Here is a 21,569-nt window from a genome sequence, read left to right on the forward strand (position 1 = left end):
GGATCTCAGCGCCTTCTGCCGGCCCGCTCACCTCTGACAGTGCTCTCCATCTGAACACCTCTCTCCTGACGCTCACCGGCCTCGCTCATGTCAGCCGCTTCCCGCAAATCCTTAAATTCCGACTGCCGCCGGGAGCAGGACATGGCTTCACTTGTTGGGTGACACTACATGGCATTCACTGCCCGGTCTGTGTCTTTCAATGTAGACCGGACAGTGAGGAGACCAGCTCAAGAGCGGGTCAGCGGGCAATGGATAACAGGACAGCAGGCGGTGGAGCTTACTCCTGTGTCAGCACGATCAAGGGACCAATTGAGGTTACAATTGAGGAACTCCATTATTCTGTCTTTGTTTCTTAAGATAATGACAATCCATGTTTGAAAAACCCGCCATGAAACTTGTGCTGCACAGCACGTGCACGCTGTCCATGGTGCAAAGGCAGAATTTCAGCTGCCTTCAGCTCCCCTTGTCATTGAAGGCTTGAAGCATAGTCGACGGCACGTGAACTGCACATACTTTTGCGTATTACATGTACTGCAGATGAAAGGCACGGGAGAATTATGCCTACCTAAGAAATCGATCTCTTAGGTAGGCATAATTCTCCCGTGCCTTTACTATTTATATTTAATAATTACCATTTTATAATTTTAGTCAGGTTAGGCACTGCCTACCTTGCCCACCCTGACGGGCAAACACAGAAGGTTGAATGTGAGTACCACCAGTCCCAGGAACAGCTTCTTCCTCTCTGTTTTTGGGCTTCTGAACGGTCCTTCCAGAAGTGAGGTTATTATCCCGATTCTTCAACCTACCTCATTGCAAACAATGGACTTTTCCCTAGGACTATTACGCCACAATGCTGGGAACTATATTCTGCACTCTGTACCATTCTCATCGTTCCACCTTTTGTACTTAAGTTTGGCGTAAATGTATTCATGTATAGTATTATTTGCTTTGATTGGATAGCAAGCAAACAAAAGCTTTTCATGTACCTCGGTATACATGACAATAAAAAACGTAACCCAAAAGTGATAAGAATGAAATAAAACGTCTCCACGTGCTATCACAACAAAAATAAAATGATTCCTATCCTCCAAAAGTCTAGATTCTAATGGCTTCAAATTGCCATCAAGACAGATTCTTGTTGCTTGTGGGGACCAGTGGAAGAGCCAGATGAATGAGCAGAGATGCAGATTTGCCAAAATCTTACTGGATGGCAGAAATTACTCAGCTGCTGTCTGTGAGGAGTTTGCACGTTCGCCCTGTGACCATGAAGGGCTGAGCTATGGGAAGAGGTTGAGCAGGCTAGGAATTTAGGAGGCTGTTCCTTGGAATTTAGGAGGCTGAGGGGTGATCTTATAGAGGTGTATAAAATCATGAGAGGAATAGATAGGGTGAATGCACAGTCTTTTTCCCCAAAGTAGAGGAATCAAAAACCACAGGATATAGTAAGCCGAGAGGGGAAAGAGTTAACAGGGAACCTTTTTCACACAGACCGTGGATTGAGCTGCCAGAAGAAATAGTTGAGGCAGGTACAATAACAACTTTAAGAGACAATTGGACAGGTACATGGATAGGAAAGGCTGAGAGGGATGTGGGCCAAAAGAGGGCAGATGAGACTAGCTTAGTTGGGGCATCGTGGTCAGCATAGAAACATTGAAAATAGGTGCAGGAGTAGGCCATTCGCCCCTTCAAGCCTGCACCGTCATTCAATATGATCATGGCTGATCATTCAACTCAGTATCCTGTACCTGCCTTCTCTCCATACCCCCTGATCCCTTTATCCACAAGGAGCACATCTAACTCCCTCTTAAATATAGCCAATGAACTGGCCTCAACTACCTTCTGTGGCAGAGAATTCCAGAGATTCACCACTCTCTGTGTGAATGAGTGGATGAGTTGGGCCAAAAGGACTGTGACCTAATGACTCTACTGTGTAATATCTAAAAGTGTGCTTGGGTATTAATAGTAAAATCCAAAACTCTGGAAAATCCCTATGAAACTCCTGAGGGTGCCAAATTATTGGGATATCTCTGTATTTCTTTCAATGATTTCAAGCACACAATACCAATTAAACTATTGATCGTTGCTATGTGTATTAGTTGTTGAATCTGCCGTGCCACTCCCATGGTACGGCCAGGATTGTGCAAGGGGATTATTGACACGTCTTTGAAAGTCAGGGAATGATGCCTTTTGAATGGAGACCCAGATAAGATTGAAGAGAAGGGAATGCGCCGCGACGTGATTGTACCTGGAAGAAATGGCCACGTCAACTCGCCATCTGAAATCGTCAACACTGGGCAACCGGTTCCCTTGTTGCAAGGCTGCAGCATCCAACACTGAGCGTCTTAAAGCAAAACAAACCATTGCAGAGTAAGTTTTAACACACGACTAATTGGAAATGTTCAAAATACAGGTTTAAAGCAACCCTTTCCAAAGTCATGTCGGCACATAACTGGTTAATGAAGAGAAACCACACCATTAAAAGGCAGCTTAATGAGTCCATATGGAGTCAGAAAAAAGAAAGAAAAAATGAACAACAGATTTTAAATTTAACAGCTTTAAGCAAAAAAAACCCCTAGGATTTTCATATCTGGCCTTTGTCCAACCATCTGCCTATCAAACCACAATTTGAGCACAACCCAGTCTCTCTGTGTGGAGTTTGCATGGTTTTAGGTTCAGGTTTAGGTTTTATATTGTCTACTGTACCGAGGTGCAGTGGGAAGCTTTGTTCTGGGAAGATTTCTGGCCTCTATATCTTCTGCCCGACGGGAGCGGGGTGGAACTAGTCCTTGATTATGTTGGCTATCCCTAAGACCATGTGGAATTCCCCACATTTCAAAGAGGTACAGGTTGGTAAGGTAGGTGAATGGTATTATCTGAGGAGAATAGTTTATAGGGAAAATTAGCAGAGAAAATTAGCATGTGGTTTGCTTGCCGTTATTGGTCGAAACATTAAGTGCAAATCAGGAAGTCATGATGCAGCTTTCCAGAACTTTGGTTTGACTGCATTGTGCACAGCTCTGGCCGTCCTATCACAGGAAGGATGGATGCCGAGGCTTTGGAGCGGGTGCAGAAGAGGTTTACCAGAATACTGCTTGCTTCGAGGAAACTAGCTGTAAGGGGACTAGCTGTAAGACACGGATTGTTTTCTCTGGAACAGCAGAGGCTGAGGGGAGACCTGATAGAAGTAAATAAAATGATGAGACATGGATAGGGTAGGCAGTCATAACCTTTTCCAAAGGTGGAAATGTAAAAGACTAGAGAGCATAGCCTTAATGTGAAATGTGGAAAGTTCAAAGGAGATATGTTGGGGACAAGTTTTTTTTTTTACAGAGCGTGGTGAATGCTTTGCCAGGAATTTTTAAGGCTTTTAAATAGACACATGGATATGCCAGGAATGGAGGGGTATGGATCACGTACAGGCAGATGAGATTAGTTTATCTTGGTATCATATTTGGCACAGACATTGTGGGCTGAAAGCCCTGTTCCAAAGCTGTACATGTCTACATTTTATGTTCTAAATGCCAGCATAGACTCAATGGGCCTAATAGTCTCCTTCTAGGTCATAAGGAACCGTGTGTGCAATGGTCATTTAGTAGCACAAAACACCATGGGCCTCAGGCACTGCCGAAGTTTCACAAAGCTGACTAATGACCATAAACAGGCACTGTTGCGCCACATAAATACACTTAACCCATCTGCAGCAGAGCCAAAGATTTGCTAGGTCAATGTGTTCTTTGGCAGCAGATTTCATATCAGACAGCAATATCAATAAACACAAAAGTACACACCCATTACGGTGTTTACAGTACTGATCACATTGCCAAAACTAATCGCTATCAGGTGATTTGCTGTAATCCATTAGAGACATTTAAGAAATTGTCAGTATCGGGTAGGTTGATTACTACGAGTACCAGCAGTTATGGGGAGAAGGCAGGAGAATAGGGTTGAGAGGGAAAGATAGATCAGAGATGTGTTTAAGAAGGAACTGCAGATGCCGGAAAATCATCTTTATGTTCTATGTGTACCTATAGATCAGAGTTGATTGAATGGAGTACCTTGATGGGCCGGTTGGCCTATAATTTATGAATTTAAGAATGGTGAAATCCAGATTACATAATCATAGAAAATTAATGGTACAGAAGGCCATTCAGCCCAATATGGTTGAGTTTGTCAAAGAATGAGCTCACCAGCCAAATTCTTCCAATACCAGGTCTTCTGCTCACTGTTCTTCAAGTGTGTAACCAAGTACATCTTAAAAGTACCTAGCCTTTGTGTGTTCACCTCTCCCTCAGGCAATCCCCAACAACGTTTATTTGACTTTTTTTCAACTTTCCCTCAAATCCTTTTACAAACTCCTTTAGTTAGTTTAATTTAGTTTATTATCACATGTACTGAGGTGACAAAAGCTTTTGTTGTGTGCTAACCAGTCAGTGGAAAGACTATGCATGATTACAGCCAACGATAGACACATAAAGCTGAAGTAACTCAGCGGGACAGGCGGCATCTCTGGAGAGAAGGAATGGGTCACGTTTCGGGTCGAGACCCTTCTTCAGACTGGTTTGGGATAAGGGAAGCGAAAGATATAGACAAATGATGTGGAGAGATAAAGAACAATGAATGAAAGATATGTAAAAAAGTAACGATGATAAAGGAAACAGGCCAATGTAAGCTGTTTATAGGGTGAAAATGAGAAGCTAGTGCGACTTGAGTTGGGGAGGGATAGAGAGGGAATGCCGGGGCTACCTGAAGTGAGATAAATCTATATTCATAACACTGGGTTGTAAGCTGCCCTAGCAAAAAATGAGATGATGTTCCTCCAATTTGCACGTAGCCTCACCCTGACAATGGAGGAGACTGAGGACAGAAAGGTCTGTGTTGGAATGGGAAGAAGAATTAAAGTGATCAGGTTGGTTCAGGCGGGCTGAGCGAAGGTTTTCTGTGAAACGTCCGCCCACTCTGCGTTTGGTCTCGCCGGTGTATAAGAGTCCACGTCTTGAACAACAGATACAGATGAGGTTGGAGAAGGTGCAAGTGAACCTCTGCCTAACCTGAAAGGACTGTCGCAGTCCCTGGACAGAGTCGAGGGAGGAGGTATAGCGACAGGTGTTGCATCTTATGCAGTTCCAGGGGCAGTTACCTGGGGAGGGAGTGGTTTTGTTGGGAAGGGATGAGTTAACCAGGGAGTTGCAGAGGGAACGGTCTCTGCGGAAGGTGGAGATGGGAAAATGTGGCTAGTGGTGGGATCCCGCTGGAGGTGGCAGAAATTAAGTGTGGTATGCGACGGTTGATGGGGTGGCAGGTAAGGACTAGGGGGCCGGGGAGCAAGGGCTGAGCTGCAGGGTACTGAGGAGACACGAGTGAGGGCCTCGTCAACGATGGGAGAGGGGAACCCCATTCTCTCAAAAATGTGGACATCTCGGATGTTCTAGTATCGAATACCTCATCTTGGGCGCAGATGCAGCGTAGACGGAGGAATTGGGAGTTGGGGATAGAGTCTTTACAGGAAGCAGGGTGGGAATATGTGTAGCCAAGATAGTTGTGCGAGTCAGTGGGTTTTAGACATCAGTCAATAGGTTATTTCCTGTGATGGAGACTGTGAGATCAAGAAAGGGGAAGGAGGTGTCGGAGATGGTTCAAGTAAATGTGAATGCAGGATGAAAATTGGTGGTGAAGTTGATGAAGTCCATGAGTTCCGCATGGTTGCAGGAGGTAGGATCGATGCAGTCATCAATGTAACGGAGATAGAGTTCGAGGATAGGGCCAGTGTATGCCTGGAACAGGGATTGTTCAACGTACCCTACAGAGAGGCAGACAAAGCTGGAGCCCATGCGGGTGCCCATAGCTATACCTTGGACTTGGAGGAAGTGGGAGGAGTCAAAGGAGAAGTTGTTGAGGGTGAGGACCAGTTCCGCTAGGCGTAGTGTTAGTAGAGGGAAATTGGATGGTTCTGCAGTCGAAGAAGAAACTGAGGGCTTTAAGGCCTTCCTGGTGGGGGGGGGGGGGGGGGGGGGGGGAGGGGGGGGGGGGAACGGGGGACGGTGGAGGTGTAGATTGACTGAACGTCCACAGTAAAGATGAGTGAGTGGGAGCTCGGAAAACGGAAGTCATTAAAGAAACAAAGGGTATGTGAGGTATCTTGGACATAGGTCTGGAGAGATTGGACCAGGGGGGATAGGATGGAGTCGACCTATGAGGAAATAATTTCAATGGGATAGGAGCAGGCAGGGTTCTGCCAGGGCAGTTGTGTTTGTGGATTTTGGGGGGAAGGTAAAAACGGGCTGTATGGGGCTGGGTAACGGTAAGGTTGGAAGCTGTGGAAGGCAGACAGCCAGAGATGATGAAATCAGTAATGGTGTTTAAGATTCAGGCCTGGTGCTCATCTGACGGATCATGGTCCAAGGATAAGTAGGAGGAGGTGTCTGAGAGTTGTCGCCTGGCCTCAGCCCGGTAGAGGTCAGCGCGCCAAAAAACCACAGCACCTCCCTTGTCGGCAGCTTTGATTATGCCAGGGTTGCTGCAGATTGAGCGGAGGGTTGTACGTTCAGAGGGGGGTGAGGTTGGAGTAGGTAAGGGGAGTGGAAAAGTTGAGACGGTTGATGTCACGCCGGAAGTTAGAAATGAAGAGATCTAGAGAGGGTAGAAGGCCGTTCTAGGGAGTCCAAGATAAGGGGGACCAGCGGAGAGATGATGACAAACATGCCATACATAGTGTACAGATGATAAAGGGAATAACGTTTAGTCCAAGATAAAATCCAGTAAAGTCAGATAAAGATAGTCCGAGGGCCTCTAATGAATTAAATCCATGTCCACGGTTCCCTCTGCTAAAGAAAAAACGGGTCATCTGTATTTAGTCTGTCTAACCCATCCATCCGTTCCATCCAAACTCATTGCCTTCCCATGCTGACACACCTAGAATTCCTGTGAATCCTGTTACTATAGCTCTGCATTCAATACGGTCCCCACCAAGCTCACCACCAAACTCCACCAGCTAGGCCTCAGCTCGCCGATATGCGATTGGATCCTGAACTTTCTGACGGAGCGACCGCAGGCAGTGAGACTGGGCCCGCACCTGTCCTCCACTATCACCACAGGGCTGTGTACTAAGCCCCATGCTCTACTCCCTCTTCACTCACGACTGTGTTCCTGCATTTGACACCAACACCATCGTGAAGTTTGCAGACGACACAACAGTGATTGGGCTGATCACCAACGGTGATGAAACAAAATACAGAGCGGAGGTGCAGAACCTGGCGGACTGGTGCGCACGTAACAACTTGTCACTAAACACCTCCAAGACAAAGGAGCTGATTATTGACTTCAGGAGGTCCCATAATGGAGAATACGCCCCAATCTCCATTTACGGGTAAATTGTGGAGAGAGTGTCCAGCTTTAAGTTTCTGGGCACTCACATTTCTGAGGACCTCACATGGTCCACCAACACAGCAACGACTGTTCTTCCTGAGGAGATTAAAAAAGACTGGTCTGCCCCAACAGCTGCTGACAACCTTCTACCACTGCACCAGAGAGCATATTAACGTATGGCATCTCTGTGTGGTATCTCAGCTGCACGGAGGCGGAGAGGAGAGCTCTTCAGCGCGTCGTCCGCAGAGCGCAGAGGATCATTGGGACACAGCTACCAGCCTTGGAGGGCATCTACCACACACGGTGCCTCAGGAAGGCCGTCAGCATCCATAATGACTCATCACACCCTTGTAACGGACTGTTCGAACTACTTCCCTCCGGCAGATGTTATAAGGCGTTCTACGCCCGCACCTCCAGACTCAGAAACAGCTTGATTCCCAGAGTTATAGCGGCTCTGAACCGGCCCTGCTGAGTACCCCCCATCTCCCCTGGACTGTCTCCCTCGGATGGTCACGTCACACAGCTTATTTATTTATTTTACTCTTCTTTTACATCTGGTTGGAAGCTGCATACTAAATCTCGTTGCACTGACGTGCATTGACAATAAAAGATTATTATTATTATTATTACCTCTTGCTCCTTTATATCCATTATCAGCTCTCCCCGTCATCTGCTCTCTGTCTTGTTTCCTTGTTTTATTTTAAAGAAGTGCATCAATGCCCTTGACATTTAAAAGACACTTGGACCTGTCCATGGACAGGAAAGGTTTAGATGAATATGGGCTAAAATAGGGCAAATGGAACCAATTTACATGGGGCATCTTGGTCGGCATTAACGTTGAGCTGAATGGCCTGTTTCCATGCTGTATGGCTCTATGTTTTCAAGTATGTTGCAATACCTCTTCACGCATTTAACTGAATGTGTAGGAACAGTACAGCATGCTTAATACTTCCCAAGTTACAACATTTTGTTTCAGAAGGCAATAATAAATCAAAGTAGTTAATTTTGGCCACTTTTGTCTGGAGTTTTCTGGATGTTATCAGCTGTTGTAACCCATATTACTGATACTCTTTGAAGAAGCAAAAGTGATAAACCCACCTGCTACCAAATACAACACTTGCAAAGTCTGAAATAAGCTCCTCTGGAATTCTGAAACAGATAAAAATTAAAGGAAAGTATTATGTTAATCAGAAGAGCACAATTCAAAACAAATGTAGGAAGGAACTGCAGATGCTGGATTATAACGAAGATAGTTACAAAATACTGGAGTAACACAGACTGCATCTCTGGAGAAAAAAAATAGATGACGTTTCTGGTCAGTACCAGAGAAGTCAACGTTCCCACCTCTGGGTTGTAAGCTGTCCAATCGAAATATGAGGTACTGTTCCTCCAATTTGGCTTCACTGTGGCAGTGGATGAGCACCAAGACAGAAATGGGTGACTTTAATGAACATATAGATTGGGCCAAACAAATTGGTAGCAGCGCTGAGGAGAAGATTTCCTGGAATGTATACGGGATGATTTTTTAAACCAATATGTAGAAGAACCAACTAGAGGACATGCCATCTTAGACTGGGTATTGTGTAATGAGGAAGGATTAGTTAGTGATCTTGTTGTGCAAAGCCCCTTGGGCAACAGTGACCATAATATGGTGGAATTCTGCATTAGGATGGAAAGTGGCACGGTTAACTCAGAGACTAGGGTCTTGAACTTAAAGAAAGGAGACTTTGAAGGTATGAGACGGGAATTGGCTAGGATAGATTATACTTCAAGGGTTGACGGTGGAGATGTAATGGCAAACATTTAAAGACCGAATGGATGAACTCCAAAATTTGTTTATCCCTGTCTCGCAAAAAAATAAAACCAGGAAGGTGGCTCAACCGTGGCTAACGAGGGAAATCAAGGATTGTTTTAAATTCAAGGAAAAGGCATATAAATTGGCATGAGGAAGCAGCAAATCGGTGGACTGGGAGAAATTTAGAACTCAACAGAGGAGGACAAAAGTGTTAATTAAGAGGGGGAAAAGAGCATGAAAGGAAGCTTGCAGGGAATATAAAAACTGTGTAAATGTTTCTTTAAATTTGTAAAAATCCAAAGATTAGTGAAGACAAATGTAGGTCCCTTACAATCAGAGATAGGTGAATTTATAATGGGAAACAAAGAAATCGCAGAACAGTTAAATGAGTACTTCACTAAGGAAGACACAAACAATCTCCCAGAAATACGAGGGGACCAAGGATCTAGTGGGAGAAACCGAAGGGAATCCATATTCGTCAAGAAATTGTGTTAGGTAGCTGATGGGACTGGAGGCAGATAAACCCCAGGGCTTGATAGTCTGCATCCCAGAGTACTCAGGGTGGTGGCCCTAGAGTCGATTATTAAAGATGTTATAGCAGAGCATTTGGAAAGCAGTGACAGGATCAGTCAGCATGGATTTACGAAGGGGAAATCATGCTTGACTAATCGTCTGGAATTTTTAGAGGATGTAACAAGTAGAATTGTTCTCCTCCCATCAGGGAGGCGGTACAGGAACCTCAGGTCACGTACTAGTAGGATGAGGAACAGCTTCTACAATAATACAATCACATTGCTGAACTCGGAGTCCCGCCGATAGATTTCTCCGGTCCCTCCGTCCCCATTGTTTAATTATTCTGTATTTTTTGATTATTCTGTATCTTCTCTCTTTCTATTTTTGTTATTTCTTTATGCACAACTACTACGGACTGACGCAAAACTGCATTTTGTTGTACTCATACTTGTATTTGTGCGATGACATTAAAGTTGAATTGAATTGAATTGAATTGAAGAATGGATATGGGAGAGCCAGTGCATGTGGTGTATCTGGACTTTCAAAAAGCCTTTGACAAGGTCCCACACAAGAGATTAGTGTGTAAAATTAGAGTACATGGTATTGGGGATAGGGTATGGATGGATAGAGAACTGGTTGACAGACAGGAAGCACAGTATAGAATTAACGGGTCCTTTTCAGAATGGTAGGCAGTGAGTAGTGGGGTGCCGCTAGGCTCGGTGCTGGACCCCAGTTATTTACAAGATATATTAATGATTTAGATGAGGGAATTAAATGTGACATCTCCAAGTTTGCCGATGACACAAAGCTGGGTAGCAGTATGAGCTGCGATGAGGATGCTATGAGGCTGCAGGGTGACTTGGATAGGTTAGGTGAGTGGGCGAATGCAGTATAATGTGGATAAATGTGAGGTTATCCACTTTGGTGGCAAGAACAGGAAGGCAGATTATTATCTGAATCATGTCAGATTAGGAAAGGGGAGGTGCAATGAGGCCTGAGTGTGCTTGTACATCAGTCACTGAAAGTAAGAATGCAGGTACAGTAGGCAGTGAAGAGAGCTAATGGCATGTTGACCTTCATTGCGAGAGGATTTGAGTTTAGGAGCAAGGGGGTCCTACTACTGCAGTTGTACAGGGCCCTGGTGAGACCGCATCTGGAGTATTGTGTGCAATTTTGGTCTCCTAATTTGAGGAAGGACATTATTGCTATTGAGGGAGTGCTGCGTAGGTTCACCGGGTTAATTCCCGGGATGGCGGGATTGACATGTGATGAATGAATGGGTCGACTGGACTTGTATTCAATTGAATTCATAAGGATGAGAGGGTATCTTATAGAAACATATTAAATTCTTAAAGAATTGGACAGGGTAAATGCAGGAAAAATGTTCCTGATGTTGGGGGAGTCCAGAAACAGGGGTCATAGTTTAAGAATAAGGGGTAAGCCATTAAGGACTGAGATGAGGAAAAGCTTCTTCACCCAGAGAGTTGTGAATCTGTGGAATTCTTTGCCACAGAAGACAGTGGAGGCCAATTCACTGGATGTTTTCAAGAGAGAGTTAGATTTACCTGTTAAGGATTCAAGGGATATGGGGGAAAAAGCAGGAACGGGGTACTGATTTTAGATGATCAGCCATGATCATATTGAATGGCAGTGTTGGCTCGAAGGGACAAATGGGCTACTCCTGCACCTATTGTTCTATGTTTCTATGAAATGTCAGTATGGGAATAGGAAGGGGAGTTAAAATGTTTGGAAACCAGAAGATCATGTAGGCCAAGGCGAATTGAGTGTGTGTTCAGCGAAATGATTGACAAGTCTACGCTTACGATGTGTGAGGAAAGTGGAGCATCCAGAGAAAACCCACGCGGTCACAGCAAGAATGTACAAACGCCACAAGGACAACACCCGTAGTCAGGATCTAATCTGGGTCTCTGGCGCTGTGAGGCAGCAGCCCTATCGGCTGCACCACTGTGCTGCTAGTTAAGCATTTTGTTTTTGTTTCGAATTCCAGCATCCGCAATTTTATTTGTTTTCCAAATTCAGATAAATGAATGGTTTTAAGCAAATTAAGCAGTACTGTGATCAGTGCACAGATTAGCATTGATAAACCAGTCAGAAGTACACAGAGTCCTCTTCTACAACTGCACCTCATTTGTATTAATATTTAATGTATTTTTAAAGTGAAGTGCCAACATTCTGACTCCACTAACATTGACCGGCTGTTCTTGACACGGCAAGTGAACTTGGCTTTGCAATCCCACGCAGTAAGCTCCTGATTACAGGTAAATCAAATGAATTTTCAACAACAGATCAATTACTTTTCCCAGAGAGAGAAATGAGAAAATCTGTTGCACTTATCTTTCTGCAGTAATACTCCACTTGCTAATTTATTTTTAAAGCCCTATGTTTCCCCACAAACAAAACTGGATTTTCCATTGGCTCAGTATATGGAATTTCTGAAGTTACAGGACAGCAGTTCAGTGTAGATTTAGTGAAAGCATCCACTATTATGCAGGGCATTGATAGAATAACTATGGAAAAAATGTTTCCACTGACATGCAATTCAATAGCCAGATGTCATAGGTTTAAGACCCAAATAAACAAGGACATTTCTTTAAAAATTTGTTCTTTTCCACATGACTATAAAGGAAAGAACCCAGATCTATGGCATCTTGAGGCAGTAGGTCTACCAGCTGCACCACTGTGCCGCTATTAAAGTGCCAGAAACCCTGGTGCAATCCTTACTTTGTCTGTGTGGAGTTTGAATGCTATCCTTGTGACTGCATGGGTTTCCTCCCACATCCCAAAGATGTGTGGGCTTGTAAGCAAATTGGCTCCCTGTAAATTGTCCCTAGTCTGTAGGGCGTGAATGAGAAAGTGGCATAACATAGAACTAGTTTGAGTAGGTGATCAATGGTTAACATGTACTAGGTGGGCCAAAGGGCCTTTTTCCAGGTTGGTCCATTAAAATTCACATCTCAAACACACGTCACAAATTTTTTTTTAAGTGCTACCTTTCTGCAAAATCTGAAGCATTTTCAACAAATTTTACGCTGAATGTGCATTAAAGAATTAACCTGCATTTATATAGAATCTTTCTTGTTCTCAGAATGTCCTAAACACTTCATTATCAATGCTAATCATAGGCAGTCACTACTCAAGTAAACACACTCAGCAGTTAATCTTCACTCAGCAAAAGACAATGAGATGAATGAGCATTTAATCTGATTATCGTTCCATTGGACAAAAATAATGAGTTCTCAAAAATAAGTGACTCCATGTAAAAGTTAACCCAATGGACTGCTGAATCTACTCCAGCTCATTAAATGAGCATAATATTTATCCAGAGGAGCTCTTGAGAAAACATTCAATAGGGATGGCATGGCAGCGCAGCTGGTGGAGCTGCTTCCTCACTGCGCCAGAGACCCAGGTTCAATCTTGACCTCAACTGCTGTCTGTGATGAGTTTGCTTGACCTCCCTGTGACTAAAGGGCCTGTTTCTGTGCTGAACCTTTCTATGTCCTATGGTCTATGTTGTGTCCAGGAAGCTGAAGGCATCACTATTACCTCAGGCATAAACAGATGACCAAAACTGGTGGGGCATTGATATCCCAACCAAAGATCCTATAGCAGAGCTCTGCTATAGGATCTTTGATCCCAACGGATGATAATGTGATGGGGAAGAGGATTATATAGATAGGGAGGGTTGAAACTTGAAAGGTGTTTGTAAACAAGGGTGGGCAACTTAAATTCAAGGCATTACTTAAATGGGAGCCAATGTAGCTTGGTAAGTAGATGAATGATGATGGGTGATTAACGAGAATCAAACAGGGAAATAAAAGGCTCTAGAAGGACAGCACTGCTGTCTGTGTGGAGTTTGCATGTTCTCCCTATGACCACACGTGTTTGCTCTGGTTTCCTCCCACATCCCAAAGGCAAAGTTGTTTATGTCCATAAATCACTACTTATAAATGCGACAAAGGTCTCAACAGATTTGTGCCACCATGCAGGTCCAAGAAGTAAAATATTTCATGTTGTGATGGTTAAAAATCTAACAGCTTCTAATTCAAAAGGAAACTGATTCCAAACTACACTAAAATAAAATCAAGGAAAATAACTTCAGGGATGTGCCAGTGACTGGACATAAAACAGGACAAAATCACATTATGCATTATTCATGCAACTTTTTATGCTAAAAAAGGTACAACTTAATGAGCTTGGAGGCCGAGACAATCCAGTTAATAGCTCATACATCATTTATTAAAAAGGCACACGGCTTAGGGGTTTCAGCAACAAAGCCAATGATTCGTGACTGACACGTTAAATTTGGCAATGATTTATAAAGTACCAAGTGCTGCACATTTCACTGAATATTACTTCAGTGAACAATAAAAGGTAAAGAAACTTGTATGAAAACTCAGAACATCCCAAAGCTGTAATGTCAGAAAAATAACAACTAATTCGCTAAGAGCAAGAACTCACAAACTGACAAAAATACTGCACTTTTTTCTCGTGTTACTAATAAATATTGGCCTAATAAAACGTTCCACAGAGCTGTCTTAAAATTTCAACCAGACTCGCACCACACACACTGCAGATGCTGCAATCTTGCATAGAACACAAGACGGCACGGTGGCGCAGCGATAGAGTTGCTGCCTCACAGCGCCATTGACCCAGGTCTGATCCTAACTACGGGTGCTGTATGTACGGAGTTTATACGTTCTCCCTGTGACCATGTGTGTTTTCTCCGAGTGCTCCGGTTTCCTTCCACACTACAAATACTAACAGGTTTGTAGGATAATTGGTTTCTGTTCATTGTAAATTGTCTTAGAGTGCTGGTGGTGGGGTGATCGCTGGTCGGCGCGGACTCGATGGGCCTGTTTTCTGATCTCTAAAGTCTAAAAGTGCTGGTGTAATTCAGCGCGTCAGGCAACATCTCTGGTAGAAAAAATATATTCCCTGCTTCTGAAATCCGAAGAAGGGTCTTGACCCGAAACGTCACCCATTCCTTCTCTCCCGAGTTGCTGCTTGTCCTGCTGAGTTATTCTTCGTCTATCTTTGGTTTTAAACCAGCATCTGCAGTTCCTTCCTACACATTTCCTCCAGAGATGTTGCCTGACCCGCTGTGTTGTGTCACTGCCGCATTGCGAGAGAAGTCAGGGGGAATTCCTATAAATTACGTGAATGGACAAGGACTTGGCAGATGGAATATATTATGGAAAAATGTGAGGTCATCCACTTTGGCAGCAAATAGCGGAAAGGTACAGTGGGTGGTGAGAATTTGGAAAGTAATTCTAGGTCTCTTTACTTTAGACTCCAGCGTGGAAACAGGCCCTTCGGCCCAACGAGTCCACACTGACCAGTGATCACACATACACTAGCACTATCCTACACACTGGGAACAATTTACAATTTGCAGAAGCCAATTAACCTACAAACCTGCACATCTGTGAGACGTGGGACGAAACCGGAGCACCTGGAGAAAACCCATGCAGTCACGGGGAGAACGTACAAGCTCCATACAGACAGCACAAGTAGTCAAGATCAAACCTAGGTCTCTGGCGCTGTAATGCAGCAACTCTCCCGCTGCGCCACTGTGCCACAGTGTTGATGATCAGAGGAACCCGGGTGGCTTTGTAAACAAATCACTGAATGTTAACATGGAGGCAGAACAAGCAATTAGGAAGACAAACGGCATGCTGACCTAAGTAGAAACAAGGAAATACAGATGCTGGATTTCACAACAGGACAGAAAATGCTGCAGTAACTCATGGGTCAGGCAGCATCTCTGGAGAACATGGAGAGGTGATGTTTCAGGGCTGGACCCTTCTTCAGGCATGAGGAAATGTCCCAATGCTAATTGACACCTATCAATGTTCTCTAGAGATGTTACCTGACCCACTGAGTCACTCAAGTGTTGTGCCCACTCCAACACTTTGTAGCCTTTTAGTATGCTGACCTTTATTGCAATAGGTCAGAAGTCTTGCACTCAATTATACAGTACATACCTGGAATATTGGTGACATTTCTGGATTCTCGACAAAGAGCATTTCTGTGATACGTGGAGTACAACAAAAGTTCGGCAGATCAATTCATGCAATTCATGAGTAGGAAAGAACGGCAGATGCTGGTTTAAATGTAAATTTAAGTCTGAAGAAGGGTCTCGACCCAAAACGTCACCCATTCCTTCGCTCCAGAAATGCTGCCTGCCCTGCTGAGTTACTCCAGCATTTTTTGTGTACTTCAAGCGATTCATTATCCATTGTGGAGACTACAAGCAAACCAAGCTCATACACTGAAGTCACAAGGAACTGCATCTGAGCAAAACACATAGTACTGATGCATAGAGACTTTTTTATCTAGAATATGGGAATCAAGAACCAGAGGACATGGGTTTAGGTTAGAGGGGAAAGATTTTATAGGGACCCGAGAGGCATCTTTTTCCACTGAGGATGGAACGAGCTGCCAGAGGGGGTAGTTAGGGCAGGTACCGTAACAAACATTTAAAAGTGATGGACAAGTACTTGGATAAAAAAGGTTGAGAGGGATATGGGCCAAACACAGGCAGGTGGGACTAGTGTAGATGGGACATCTTGGTCAGCATGAATAAGTTGGACCAAAGGGACTGTTTCTGTGCTACATGACTCTATGACTCTATACAGGAGGACCTCAACAAGTCAGGTAACATCTGTGGAGGGAAAGGAAAGGCAGCGTTTTGGGTCAGGACCCTTCTCCATACTAATTAGTATAAAGCAAGATAGGTATAAATCAAGAGTCATGAGTTCAGCAAACCGAAAGTTGATCTAATTGAAATGTGCAAATCTCTTATGGGACAAGATGCGTTACCGACAGAGTTGATGTTTCCCTCATCTGGGGTGTTTATAACTAGAGGTCACTATCTGACAAACAAAGGTTCAGCTCTTCAGGACAAAAATATGATGACATTTCTTCATGCAGTGAAGCTATGAACTGATCCCCCAGAGGGTGGTGAAGGTTCAGTTGCTGAATATATTCAAGACAGATCAAATGATTTTTGAATGCTAAAGAAATCAAGGGATGTGAGATTAGTGTAAGAAAAGTGGAGCAGCGTTAAAAATCATGGATGATCTCATTAAGGTCTGTTTAGTTTAGAGATACAGCGTCCAACGGGTCCGTGCCGACCAGCGATCACTCGTACACTCGCACTGTCCTGCAATGTTACAGAAGCCAATCAACCTACAAACCTGCACGTCTTTGGAATGTGGAAAGAAACTGGAGCACCCCACCCAGAGAAAACCCACGCGGTCACAGGGAGAACGTGTAAACTCCATGCAGCCAGCAACCGTAGTCCGGATCGAATCCAGGGATCTGGCGCTGTAAAGCAGCAACTCTACCGCTACGCCACTGAGCCACCCTTGTACATCAGGCTTATTCCTATATCTATTTGTTATCGTTACACACATTCATGGTTTGATGCTGCATGCTTAAAAATCTGCACACAACAGATTAGATTTCTCTGCATGCAGCGTCAAACATTTCATGTCTGCTCCATCTATATAATTAAAAGTCTGACCTTGACCACTTCCTGTTGCACTGCATAGCTGCGTTGCCTTTGGTTTGAAAATGCTAAAGTTGCCTTGCCTAATTGAAAAGTTGGTTTGAGAATGCTAAAGTTACCTTGCCTAATTGGAAAGTTGTTTTGAGAATGCAAAAGTTGCATTGCCGTCTATATAATTAAAAGTCTAATCTTGACCACTTCCTGTTTGTGCTGTATATTGATTTTAGGAAAAATGCTACCACATACAGCTGTGATTTTTGGCCGTCTTACTCAGCGTCCCCCTCCACTCGTCAGGTGCCGGGGATTTTTCCTTTCAATGAAAAATAAAAGAGTTATTGGTGTTTAAAAAATGTTGAGATTCTCTATCCTGTCTATCCCCCGGCACGCCCCTTCTGGTGGGAAGGACTATATAACCTGGAAGTGTGGGCGTGGCTCAGTCTCTGCAAGAAGGGGGAGGGAGAGGTCACGACTCTCTGTCTTTAGCTGCCATTGCACCCTGCTTGAAATGGTATGAAACTGCATTTGAATTTGGTGGCCTTGTACCCTGCTTGAAATGATATGAAACTGCACTTGAATTTGGTGGCCTTGCACCCTGCTTGAAATGGTAGGAAACTGCACTCAAATTTGGTGGCCTTGCACCCTGCTTGAAGTGGTAGGAAACTGCACTCGAATTTGGTGGCCTTGCACCCTGCTTGAAGTGGTATGAAACTGCACTCGAATTTGGTGCCCTTGCACCCAGCTTGAAGTGGTATGACACTACACTCGAATTTGGTGGCCTTGCACCCTACTTGAAACGGTATGACACTATACTAGAATTTGGTGGCCTTGCACCCTGCTTGAAGTGGCACTTCAGGGAATAGCCGTGAGTCAACTGCCAGCCCACCAGGCTTGAGTGACTGAGCCGCCAGCCCAAGAATCCATTCGGCCCACAATGTCATACTAGCCCTCTGGAAACCAGTCCCTTTGGCCCAAAACACCCATACTAGCACTCCAGAAAGCCCTTTGTCATGCAGGTATCACTAGTTGCATTGATGGGACAGAGAGGTAGGTAGAGCAGAACAGTCACATTTGCACAAGATACCAATCATGAATATATCCAGGCTAATCACCGTGCGGTTGAAAGAGGATTAAACACTTAAACGTCATTCCGCTAATCGCTCCTGTCTACCAAATTAAACTCAAAGAAAATGCTTCATAAGAGTTGGATAAGTGCTCTGCTTACAACTCTCCTTTTTGAATTGCCCTGTTACTGGCAACCCGAACTCTCCCATTTAAACTCTAATTATTGGAGTGACAGTGGAACAGCGGTAGAGCTGCTGCCTGACAGCATCAGAGGCTCAGGTTCGTTTTGATCACGGGTACTGTCTGCATGGAGTTTATACGTTTTCCTTGTGACCGTGTGGGCTTTCTCCAGGTGCTCTGGTTTCCTCCCACATTCCAAAGATGTACAGGTTTTGTAGGTTAATTGGCTGCTATGAAATTGTTCTTACTGTGTCGGATAGAACTAGTGTATTAGTGATCGCTGGTCGGCATTGGCTCGGTAGGCCGAAGGGCCTGTTTCAACGCTGTATCTCTGAACTAAACTTCTAAACATTCCCCTTTAGATCCACCTCATAACCTCTCTCACAAGCACTTCCCATGTGTTCCAACAAAATAACAGCATCAAATGTTGCTTACTTTCTCATTGCTGTGAACACATTAGAGACATCCTACTTTGTTAAAGGTGTTATATAAATGTAAATTGTAATTGTTGAAAGGAAATATGTTGCAGGGGAAAGGAACAAGCAATTGTAGCTCTATCGTAGAGATGGCAAAGGAATGGCGGACAAACTGGCCAACTGCTGTACTGTCTGAATGTACAGTATAACGTGGAAATTCCGATTATTTTTTGAAGACTGAGAGGTTTTGGAAGAAAGACAAAAGTAATCGCCAAAGGAGAGAATATTAGCATTATAAAATCTTGCCAGTCACAGTAGCACAACTATTTGCATAACATTATTTAGTTTCTTCAACACAACATATTCCACCCTTGAGCACTGAAGCAGCTACAGAACACAAAGTTCCTCTGGCACCTGCTGGCTTCTCCAGCATATTGCAAAGAACTACTCAGTAAAATAAACAGTCGTTTTGGGATACATTTCTTACCTGTTGTTCCTTTCCTTTCACTGCAGATTCCAATTAAAAAAATTGCAAACCCTTCAGTCCTGAATTTTAAACATTAACTCATTCTTTTCTAAACCACAGTGCGCTGAAAACTCTTAAACTCTGAGATACCAACTCTCTACGCTTTCATTTTGTTTAAATTTTAAAAATAATCATGAGCTGTAAACAGCAAAAGAGAGGTCAGCATTTAATGCCCATATTGGTGTATATGTAGTGGGTCATTAATTGCCTTTCCAATAATGATATGGCTTTCAAAGCCACTTCAGAAAGCAGTTGAGTGTCCAATCACATTTTCCTAATTTGAGTACACATAGGCCAAATTAATATGGATGGCAGATTTTTTTTCCCCTCAAAAAGTGAATAATTTATTTGGTTTTCATGGTAATCAACAGGCTCACAGTCATCAACACTGATGTGAACCATTTGTACTTTATTTATTTAATTTGCTGATTTTAAAGTCCATCCCTGTTTAATGAAATTTGAATGCCAGTCATTGGTTCATTGGTGTCTTTTGCTATTTAGTCATTTAATGATACAGTGTGGAAACTGTCCCTTCGGCCCAACTCGTCCACAACGGCCAACAATGTCCCAGCTATCCCAGACCCACTTGCCTGCGCTTGGTCCATATCCCTCCAAACCTTTCCTATCCATGTACCTGTCTAACTGTTTCTTAAATGATGGGATAGTCCCAGCCTCAACTACCTCCTCTGGCAGGTTGTTCCATACACCCACCACCCTTTGTGTGAAAAGGTTACCCCACAGATTCCTATTAAATATTTTCCCCTTCAGCTTAAACCTATGTCCTCTGGTCCTCGATTCCCCTACTCTGGGCAAAAGACTGCATCTACCCGATCTATTCCTCTCATGATTTTGTATACCTCAATAAGATCTCCCCTCATCCACCAGCGCTCGATGGAATAAAGACCCAGCCTATTCAACCTCTCCTTATAGCTCACACCATCTAGTCCTGGCAACATTCTCATAAATCTTTTCAGAATCCTTTCAAGCTTGACAATATCTTTCCTATAACATGGTGCCCAGAACTGAACTCAATATTCTAAATGAGGGCTCACCAACGTCTTTTACAACTGCAGCATGACCTCCCAACTTCTATACTCAATACTCTGACTGATGAAGGCCAAAGTGCCAAAAGCCTTTTTGGCCACGTTATCTACCCGCGACTCGACCTTCAAGGAACCATGCACCTGTACTCCTAGATCCCTCTGCTTTACAAAACTTCCCAGAGGCCTACCATTTACTGTGTAGGTCCTGCCCTCGCTCGACGTCCCAAAATGCAACACCTCACACTTCTCTGTATTAAATTCCATCAACCACCAGGCCAATCGATCCAGATCCTGCTGCAATCGTTCACAACCATCTTCACTATCTGCAAAACCACTAACTTATGTATCAAAAAGCTTTGCATTTAAATGCAAAACTTTTTATTTCATAGTCTAGAAAATTAACTAATGCAATGTTAATGCAAAGACCCTCTGGGAATGGACAGGTGAATGTCTGGAGTTTAGACCCATGATGAAGAAAGGACTTGAAAGGCCAGTGAAGAACAAAATCCAGTCAAGAGGTGAAACTGATCTTCTTCACCATGCAATATCACAAAGGATGATCAAACCAGAAACATGCCAAACAGCGGCGTACAGTACCACAGAGGTGGGGTTGCTGCCTTACAGTGCCACAGACACCGGTCTGATCCTGACTATGGATGCTGTCTATACAGAGTTTGTACTTTCTCCCTGTGACTGCGTGGGTTTTTTCCGGGTGCACCAGTTTCCTCCCACCTCCAAAGCTGGCACATGCCGTGAGTAATTACTCAGGGTAGGCAGTCAGTCGGCTTTTAAAAAAATCTTAAACTGCGCATGTGCAGATTGTTCTCCTCTCTGTAAAAATAAAGAAAGTAACAATTCAATTTGCCCAAGGCTTCCAAATCTCCTTCATTCTGAATTACTGAACGGGTGGGGGTGGAGGGTGATGGCAGGTGGAGAAATGGTGGGAAAAATGGGAGCACACCGGAACAAGTTGAATCAGTTGTGATCTTATTGAATGACAATACTAGTTCAAGGGACCAATTGGGAGGGAGAGTTCCTGTCACAGCACGTGGTGAGTCTGGCCAGGGGTAAAGTTGTGGGGACAGCAGGAGCGTTGAGAAGGCAGGGGTCGGGGATCATGCCAACAACTCACTTACAT

The 21,569-nt window shown here is 44.0% G+C and overlaps 1 protein-coding gene across 2 annotated transcripts in view; it reads right to left on the reverse strand.

The window, feature by feature from the left end:
- Window positions 1-21,569, reverse strand: part of commd5 (COMM domain containing 5) — a 62,388-nt gene that overhangs the window by 24,324 nt on the left and 16,495 nt on the right. For both annotated transcript variants that reach the window (XM_055644007.1, XM_055644009.1), the window contains exons 5-6: window positions 8,461-8,511; window positions 2,246-2,341 (exon numbers count right to left, since the gene is read on the reverse strand). In XM_055644007.1, the coding sequence (XP_055499982.1) occupies window positions 2,246-2,341; window positions 8,461-8,511 (147 nt within the window). The remainder of the gene's footprint in view (window positions 1-2,245; window positions 2,342-8,460; window positions 8,512-21,569) is intronic.

The sequence above is a fragment of the Leucoraja erinacea genome, chromosome 12 (assembly GCF_028641065.1).
Source record: "Leucoraja erinacea ecotype New England chromosome 12, Leri_hhj_1, whole genome shotgun sequence".
Classification (NCBI taxonomy): domain Eukaryota; kingdom Metazoa; phylum Chordata; class Chondrichthyes; order Rajiformes; family Rajidae; genus Leucoraja; species Leucoraja erinaceus.